The following is a 9,880-nucleotide window of genomic DNA, read 5'->3' as shown; positions in this document are numbered from 1 at the left end:
ACTACATTTATAAAGTTATATAATATTAACTGTTGTCTACATAGTATATCTTCATTTATTATTGGAAGTATGTTTGTTTCTGGCTTGAAGAAAGCAAAATAAAAAGCTCAAGCCACCAAGTCATAGTCCCATGAAAAAAATGGCTTAGAGATATTAAACAACTTGGCAGTTCTAACATGATGTTGGGTAGCACGGAGTCACTGATGCCAACTCATAGTGTCCCTAGAGGAAAAGGGCTACCTTATAGGGTTTCCTAGGCTAAATTTTTATGGGAACAGATCTCCAGGTCTTTTTTTCCTATAGAGCTGCTAAGCACTTAACCACTGCACATCAGTGTCTAGTTCACACACAAGTCTGTCTGACTCTAGAGCCAAATTCTATGTTCTCTTCTCTTCAGCAGCCAGGACCCCAGAATCAATAAAAGATAAGTGGGTTCAGCTCTAATTGAGTCATAAAAAGTCAAGCTCCCTAGAGGTAGATAATGTATATAGTAGGGTAACTTAACATTTTAGGAAATAAATACTTGTCATTTGGTGGAAGATCTATCAACAATCTGTATTATGCAGATGACACAACCCCGCTTGCTGAAACTGAGGAGGACCTGAAGCGCTTGCTGCAGAGGGTCAAGGACTGCAGCCTTCAATATGGATTGAGGTTCAATGTCAAGAAGACAAAAATTCTCACCACTGGATCAATTGGCAGCATCAGGATGGATGGTGAAGAGACTGAGATTGTTCACAGCTTTAGTTTGCTTGGCTCCAAAGTCAACACTCTTGGCACCAATAGCCAGGAAATTAAAAGACATATTGCCCTGGGAAAGTCTGCTGTTAGGGACCTCTCCAAAGTACTGAAGAGCAATGGTGTCTCTCTGGAGACTAAGGTGCGTCTGATATAGGCCATGGTCTTTGCTATCACTTGTTATGCATCAGAGAGTTGGACAATGACTAAGTAGGATAGAAGGAGAATTGATGCCTTTGAGCTGTGGTGCTGGAGAAGAGTATTGAGGTTACCACGGACTGCTAGGAAAACAAACAGATTCATCCTGGAAAGGGTTAAACCGGGTGGCTCCTTGGAGGCAAGGATTCTGAGGCTCCATCTAACATACTTTGGACATGTTGTAAGGAGGGATTGGTCCTTGGAGAGGGCCATCATGCTTGGTAGGGTGGAGGGACAGCGCAGGAGGGGAAGGCCCTCTGTGAGGTGGACTGATTCAGTGACTGGGGTAATCGGGATGGGTGTATCGGAGACAGTGCAATTGGCACAGGAAAGAGCAGAGTTTAGGGTTGTTGTACATAAGGTCACTATGAGTCGTAAGCAACTCAACAGCACATAATAACAACAACAACAATATAAATACAGCCATTTAGCTTGCTGTTAATTCCATCAACACAAAAAAAGCCTGGTTTCTCTGTTAGAGTATAGAAAAAATGTAGATCAAGAGGAAATTTAATCTGGATGCAAGGGCAATCTTCCCTTTTCTGATGGCTAATTCTTAAGAGACGTAGGTAAGGGAAGCAATATACATATTCTCTAACTTGTCCAAACATGGAAGAGGTGTGGACATTATTAGCATTCCTCCATTGGTGTTTCTCCAAGCCTTACAATTTTTTACTGCTGCCACAATCTGTAGTAGTAATGTGATATCACAGAATTTTTTTTTCTTGAGCTTCACCAAACCTATCATTATCCACTCACCTCTATTACATTCATACCTATATGGTCAAAGACTAAAATTCTATTAAATATTAATTTTTCTGGAACCAGTGGAATTTTCAATAAGCAATCTGGTCAGGACTGAAGATTATTTAAAAATCTAGACTCTAGAAAGCACTGTTTGCAATAACTGTAGGGACTGACAAAAACTGAACATGCAAAGAAGCTAAAAGCAGAAGTATCACACTAAAAGTGCTTTATCTTAAGTGTTTTTGTAGGTGTGGGAGGTGAGACAGGTTTCAATATTAAGATTCACCTGACCCAAGTAATAATAATTTCAACTACTTCATATACATGTGAAAGCTGGACAATTAATAAGGAAAACCAAAGGAAGAACTGTTGTCTTAGAACTGTGGCATTGGCAAAGATTACCAACTCTACTATGGACTGCCAAAAGAACAAACAAATCTCTCTTTGAGGTAGTGCAACAACAGTGCTCCTCAGAGGCAAGAGTGATGAAATGTCATCTTACATACTTCAGGCATGTTGCCAGGATGCACCAATCTTTGGAAAAAAGCATCATGGTAAAAAAAAAAGAGGAGCACCATTAAGGAGCCGGATTGCTGCAGCGACTAATAACAGGCTCAATGGAGCAGGGATGAGAATACGACAATGGCACTGTAGAACACCAGTAGCCATAGAGTTGTTGAGTGGGAGTCAACTCTATGGCACCCAGCAACGCCACCACCACTATACACAAATTTAGATTCTTTATAGAAAAGTCTGTATTAGACAATATAAAAATTTCAAATAATATATCAAAAATAACCTAAGTTCATAAGAAATATCATAACAGATGAGATGAATATTCCAGTTACATTAGCAGTCCATCTCATTATTGCCAGAGGAATTATTATTGGCTTAGGAAAAACAACATTTTCCTCCAGGATGTCAGTCTCCCACAAATAACACATTTTACCTCAACTGATTCTTGCATAATCCTCTCTCCTAACCTTATTTCCCTTCTATGCACAAAACTCTAGCATAATAACCTCTCCTAATCTTATTCACTATTTATGTACAAAATCCTATCCTTTTCCTTGAACTACTGTGGGAGACAGCTACTGTAACATAAAAACACAATGTGTGTACCTGTATACACACATATGTGGGTAATAACTGAGCACTGCTTTTGGCTGGAAGTATGTAGATTTGCACTGAGACGGAGAACTCAAAACAATTAAAAAATTATTTAGTATAAACTAGATGAAAAGTAATTCTTTAAAAACTAGTTGAACAAAAAAATAAATGTGCAGGTTATCCTTTTCAACTGATGGACTGCAGTTAGGAACATCAGTCCTATCCCTCCCTGTTCATGGTGCTCAAAGTTCTTTGGCACAAATCCACTACTGAAACCTTTTGAAGTTTTCTTTTCTTTTAGCAATGTCTTCCCTGAACTAATTAGTCCTTGGGAGCAATTCCTTATTGAAAAAGAGTAAAGAATGAAGAAAATAGCATTTCTGTTTGTTAGTGTTTTCATTTCAAACAAAAGTTTCAGAAGGAACTGGAGAAGATATAGACAACATATATTTTGACCTTTGTTGTTATCGCTTCTTAGGGTAAAAAAGACTAATAAGATGTCTGTTTTATTGTACAAAATCTATCTTACCTATATTTTAGCAGCAATTCTGCGATTTCTCAACATGTCTACTAAGAGTATTTCCATCTAATTGCAATCTCTTTGGCTTTTACATTTGTCTCAAGAAGCCAATGTTGCTGCCTATTGACATTTTCTCATTATATTTTTTCTTTTAAATGTTCTATTTACAAACTGTTCAAGATATATACATATTATGATTATACATAGGGATAAAATAACACTTCTCTCTCGTAAAAATGTTCAATAATTTCTTGACCTTTTCTAATTGGAAAAGCTACTGCCTAATCCTAGTAAAATTTATTTCTATTTAAGTCTACATTATTCCTTTCAGAATTTTGTTTGGTTTGTTTTGATTTTGTTGAAAAGAGGGCTGTCATTAAATAAAGTAAATGAAAGTCTCTAAAATAACTAAGTTCTTTTATTAATGGAAAAGGTAATATGCAAACTAGCAAGCTGCTTTAAACAAGGCCTCAAACTAAAACTAAATTCTAAAATATACTCCAGGAAGCAAGATTATAAAATGATATTTTCATATGTCTTTATACTTACAGGTAAATGAGTGAACACTTGAAAGATGCTTCTCAGAAAATTAATAAGATCCATTAAGTAGCCACTAGCTCTTCCATCTGGCTCAGACATTGTCCAGTCATAATCAGCAAGCTGAACAAATTCATCAATTTTCTGATTCAGTTTGGTATATATTTCTCCTTCTGCTGCATGTCGAGCATCCTAACAAAGGGTGAAATAAGAGCAAAAATAAAAATAAACATGGAAGCAGGTAATAGGCTAATTTTACTGATTATTAGAGATACTTTAAAAGGGATGAAAGAAACTAAAATATGTTCTCTGACCATAAGAGAATAAAATAAAAAGTAAGTAACAGAAAAAAATCCAAGAAATTAACAAATACGTGGATATTAAAAATACACTCCTAAATAATCAAAGAAGAAATCACAAGTGAAATTAGAAAATACTTTGAAATGAAGGAAAATTGTAAAACACATTAAAAAAAGACACATACCAAAGTTTATATGATACAATAAAAGCAGTGCTTAGAGGTAAGCTTAAATGTCTAGATTGTAAAGATGGGCAAGACAGGATAAAGTTTCAATCTGTTGTTCACAGGGTTGCTGTGAGTTGGAGTAGACTAGATGGTACCTAATAATGAAGACAACAATATGCTTCAATTTGTAAAAGAAGAAATCTCTCAAATCAAGAATTAAAACTTCAACAACAAAAAAAAGAAATGGTTCTCACTCACAAGGCAGCAACAGTGATACTGGGTTACTGCACACTAGGTATTGTAGCCTTGAACAGTAAAGCAAGAAAACGTCAACCCCTATGCTTCTTTTTGAAGAGTTCACTTAGACTTGGATGGTCAGCATCTTTGAAGTGGAAATGAAAAAGACCTCTACATTTCCTGTTGCTTATCTTGCACTGAGTAAACCTTGGAGTCTTGGTACTACATAAAAGACGGACTACTTGAAACTCTGGTTTGGAGAGCTTGAGAACTAGATTTCAATTGATTGAGATGGCCTTGTGTCATTTCTGTCAAAGTAATGACTTTTACTATGACTAAGAAAAGCTCTAGGAATCACTGTCACTATTCATTACACTGCCTATTATAATTTATCCAGTAAGTAATTTATATAATGCACATACAGACAAGTTTTGTGAAACTTAAAGACTAAGATAGACAAGATTCCAAAGTAAAGTATAACAGTGAAAAGTTAAAAACCTGGAAATACAAAAGAGCTGTGAAATATAGTATTTCTCAAGGTGAAAGACCTGAAGAAAGATTCAATTGTACCATGCAATATTAAAGGATTCTATGACCAAGATATAGAATGATGTAGGAAGCATTAAGGGAAAATGATAGAAAATACACAATCATTTATCAAAAAGAACTGGCTGACATTGAGCCATTTTGTTGTTATTGTTGGGTGCTGCTGAGTCAAGTATGACTCATAGTGACCCTTATAAACAAAGGATCTGAACCCTGTTCTATCCTGGCCAATCAATCGGAAGAGCTACATGAATATGCCCATTCCAGAAAAGTGATGCAACAGAATGCAGAAATTATCAATCTAATTAATATTATGCACAAGTAAAGTTTTGCGGAAGATAATTCAAAATGGAATTTCTGAAAGCAATGTAGGACAATTAAAATATCAATAAAAAGTTGAGGTAGTGGAAGGGACCAAATATTTAGAAATTTGAAGTGACAATGAAAAACAACACAGTGTTTTTACCTGAAGGAAGAAAAAAAATAATAAAAATTATAAACTCAAAAGTATTCATTTTATTGTCAAATAAACTATATGCTTTCATGTTCAGTAATAAAGTAATAAAATGCTTCAGAAGATACAAATTTTGTGAAAAGGGACTAATAAAAGCAAATTTGTGCTTTAATAAACATTTTTTAGATTTTAATCTTCAACTTGGTTGATTAGTCTACTTTTCTGGGGTGACACTAAGAATAGGTTCTACTTTCCCCAACATCTATCTAAATTGATAAGAAATTTTTAATCTACTTTTATTGTTACACACCACAGAGTCAGAAGCCATTAGGTTCCCATCTTTCTCCCACTGAAAAGATGGTGGATTTGAACTATGGGTGGTGCAACTGTGCTCAGTATATTTTCCAATGTGTATTAATGCTTTCCACAGCTATAATAAGAAATCTAAGCCAGAGAATCTGTGGCTATATAGGCAATGGAAAAATTTTAGACAAGCGTTTTCAAGACTTAAGCATGTTTTAAAGTAAACATTAGAAAGAATTATTCCAAGAATTAAGGATTCTGTTTATTTTATAATCCACATAAATATAAGTATTAGAAAACATCTGTGCCTTTGATCCTTTATGGACACATACACTGACTTATATTTTGGTTTTAAAGGAATAAAAACAAAGAGAAGAGGTAAGGGAAGAAAGAAAAGATAGAAATATCTGTCACTATCATTTTCCCTATATGTAATACGTATATACGATACTTATATACAAAATTATATGGTAAGACATTTCTAATAGAACACAAATTTTTATTTAGAAGGTGCTAAGAAAATGTCGTTTTTACTTCCTGGGGAGTTCTAGAGATGAACTCCAAAGACTTTAGTCCTTGAAAACCTACTGGAAATTCAGGAATATACCAACTCACTCCTAAATTATATTTTAAATGATTCTGCAGCAACGCATATAAATTCTTTTCTTGCTAAAGAAACAGTGCCCTCTGGAGGTAGAAATGTCACTAGCATAATTTGAGAACTTTTTATTTCGGTGTATAAAGATTAAATTATAAATTATCAACCACAGAGGACGCTCTGGTAACCTAATCTGTAGGGAGTGGTACCGCTGAACCAGATAGTGGTTCAAATCCTAGGAAGAATGATGGGCAATTTCCTCACATGCAATTTGGAGTCTCAGAAAGCCAATAAAAGGTCAGCTATGAGTGAATTCTGGCTTGACAGCAATACTTGAGTCATCAACCATGGATGTGGAAGAGAAGCACTTGAGAAACTTTGTAACACACACATGCAAAGTCTCCCGTAGAGGTACTGGATCACAATGATGCACATTTAAATTAAAAGTTTAGTAGCAATACGTAAGTATTTTAGTAAGCCTCCATACTGACTACCATCAATTCCACCTGTTTTTCAGAACACTATGCAAATATATTCTGGAAAATTCCATTTATGGCTATGAAAGACTGAACATATGTTTTGCTTCAATGATGGATCCTAGTAAGTTTAAGCCAGTTACCAATTTCAATCTTCTTACCCAAAGAGATTTCCATAGGAACTAATAGAAACATTCTTTCTTCCTTTCAATGATAAGATGTGAGAAATGGGACTGTGATTTGGCAGTACAACTGCTATCAGAAGGGAATTCTGGTGGTCTGCTGGTAAGAAACTGCAGAGCAATCCTGAAAGAAAGAAGTTCAAATGCACCACCTGCTCTATGAAAGAAGAATGGGTAATCTTCTCCCGTGTAATTAACTATTTCTTAAAACCTGGTGGAGGGTCACCTATTGGTTGGTTCCAACTGGACAGCACACAACAATAGCAGCAGCTATGAGGAGGAGAGGATCTGGGCGTTCTGAGTCACCATATGTAGTTGAAACCAAAGCTGAAAAACTTCAGGCTACCTACTTAGAAGTAGCTGGCCCAAGTCTCACTTGAAATTTATACTGTGTATGGACTTCTTACTTGTATTGGTCAATAATTTATTACTATTGTTTAAGACAGTTTGACTTGAGTTTTGTCAGTTATCCTAATAAAAAAAAGTATTTATTTATCTGAAACATTTTATTCAACATTCTGGGCAGGTGGAAGAAGAAACACAGTTCTATGGAATTTTTCAAATATCGTTGGCGCCACAACAATTGGTACGTGAAAGGCTAGGAGGTTCAAAACCAAGGTGAGTAAAATCCTGGTGATCTGCATCTGTAAAGATCACAGCCAAGAAAATCCTATGTATGTATCGGATGGTATGAAAATGTAGACATTGTCTCTGGCTTGTCTGTTCTTGCTCTTTGAGGGTTTATTTTCTAAAGCTGAAAATCGTGGAGAATTGACAGGGGTGGGAGGAGATGGAGTACTGAGATTACTGGATGGGCGGGTAAGATGAAAAGATCTGATGAGATAATATAATCAAAGGCACTAATTAATGTGACTAAACAACATACATATGAATGAAAATAAGAGTTGTACACAAAATTTCAATGATCTTTATACAGGAATTTCTAATGTTAGTTACATTGATTACAGGATCCAACGCCATTGATTAGTACAAGGGCAAAGCCTATAGACAGAGAAACAGCACGTTAAGATTAATCAATGAAACCTAGCAACTGCAGATGATGGGAAAAGGGGCTACAGGAGTTAAACATACATCTAAAGTAACTTAAGGGTTTTTTTAAAAAAAATCTATAAGTAATGGGTTTTTTTAAAATGAGATGGGTAGAGAGGAGTCAATTTAAGACATTAGTTTAAAAAATACATACACACACACACACACACACACACACACACACAATCAACATTACATGAAAGTAGGAATCAAGAACTCAAACATCAAACCTATTAAACTGGGCAAATTTTCTGCAAATAACATCTTCGAAGAGTTAAAGAACAATGCCATCTTAAGGACAAAGCGAGCCTGATCAAAGTCATGGCCTTAAGGAGCTTCACTGTCCACCCAAAGGCACATGGTTCGAATCTACCAGCCACAGGAGAAAATGATCAATGAACTCCCAAGTTATTTACTGACTCTGAAAACTTGTAAGAGGGACAGTTATGAGTTAGTTACAACTTGATGACACATAATAACAAAGGAAAACAGAGCAAAGAAGAATTGATGCCTCTGAATTGTGGTGGTGGTGGTGGAGGAGGAAAAGTGGCTAGAGTTTGGCTGAGGCACTTTGGACATGCTATCTGAAGGGGCCAATTCCTAGAGGTTCTGGAGATAGACTGACACTACAGCAGCAGAAATGGGCTCAAGAGTGGATAGATAATGAACAATGCATTGGAACAGATGAGAGGAAGAATGTCTGAAAGGACCATATGATGATATATATGTGTAACAATCTAGAACAAGAGGTAGGTGTATTGCTAAGCAGACTAAGGGAAGAGAAATGGAGGGCAAAGAAGGAAAATGTGCAACAATGAATGCTGCTGTTGTTGTTTTGTGCTGTTGAGTGGACTATAACTCATAGCGACCCTATGTAGAATAGCTCCAAGTCCTCTTCTATTGTGAGCCAACCTCATTGTCTCAAACCCACCTACTCCATAACCCCAGTTACTATGCCAATCCATCTCATCTGGGGTCTTCTCTCTTGTGCTGTCTGTACACCCTTCCAAGCATGATGTCCTTCTCCAAAGACTCCTGGAAACATGCTCAAAGTATGTGAGATGAAGCCCAAAAATCGTCATCTCCAAGGAGCAGCTTTTCTCACCCTTTCTCAGACAGACTGATTTATTCTCTTGGCATGTTCAATACTCTTCTCCATCACCACAACTCAAAGGCATCATCATCTTTGATCACTCTCTAGCTCTTTGATGCATAACAAGTAATTGTGTAGCCCATGGCTTGGATCAGGCACACCTTAGTCTCTAGCCTGACGTTATTGCTCTGTAGCACTCTTGAGAGGTTCCTGACAGCTGATTTTCATAATGCAACTTGCCTTTTGATTTCTTGACTGCTGTTGCCAAGAGTATTAACTGTGGAACCAAGCAAGCTGAAATTGTTAACAATCTCAATCTCTTCTCCATCTATCATGATGTTGCCAAGTGGCCAAGTGTGAGAATTTCGTTTTCTTGATGAGAACTTCGTTTTCTTGATGCTGAGCTTCAATCCATACTGCAAACTACAGTACTTGACCCTCTGCAGCAAATGCTTCAGGCCCTCCTCAGTTTTAGTAAACAAGGTTGTGTCATCTGCACAATGCATGTTGTTGATGAGTCTTCCTCCAACCTTAATGCCACACTTCTCCTTTTAGTAAACAAGGTTGTGTCATCTGCACAATGCAGGTTGTTGATGAGTCTTTCTCCAACCTTAATGCCACATTT

At 36.4% G+C, this 9,880-nt stretch overlaps 1 protein-coding gene across 3 annotated transcripts in view; it reads right to left on the bottom strand.

The window, feature by feature from the left end:
* Positions 1–9,880, bottom strand: part of EXOC6 (exocyst complex component 6) — a 254,131-nt gene that overhangs the window by 104,630 nt on the left and 139,621 nt on the right. For all 3 annotated transcript variants that reach the window (XM_006880347.1, XM_006880346.1, XM_006880348.1), the window contains one exon: positions 3,863–4,042. In XM_006880347.1, the coding sequence (XP_006880409.1) occupies positions 3,863–4,042 (180 nt within the window). The remainder of the gene's footprint in view (positions 1–3,862; positions 4,043–9,880) is intronic.

This window comes from Elephantulus edwardii, unplaced genomic scaffold (assembly GCF_000299155.1).
Source record: "Elephantulus edwardii isolate Elephantulus edwardi_28Jun2011 unplaced genomic scaffold, EleEdw1.0 scaffold00007, whole genome shotgun sequence".
Taxonomy (NCBI): Eukaryota; Metazoa; Chordata; class Mammalia; order Macroscelidea; family Macroscelididae; genus Elephantulus; species Elephantulus edwardii.
This window is presented reverse-complemented; position numbering and strand designations above follow the sequence as displayed.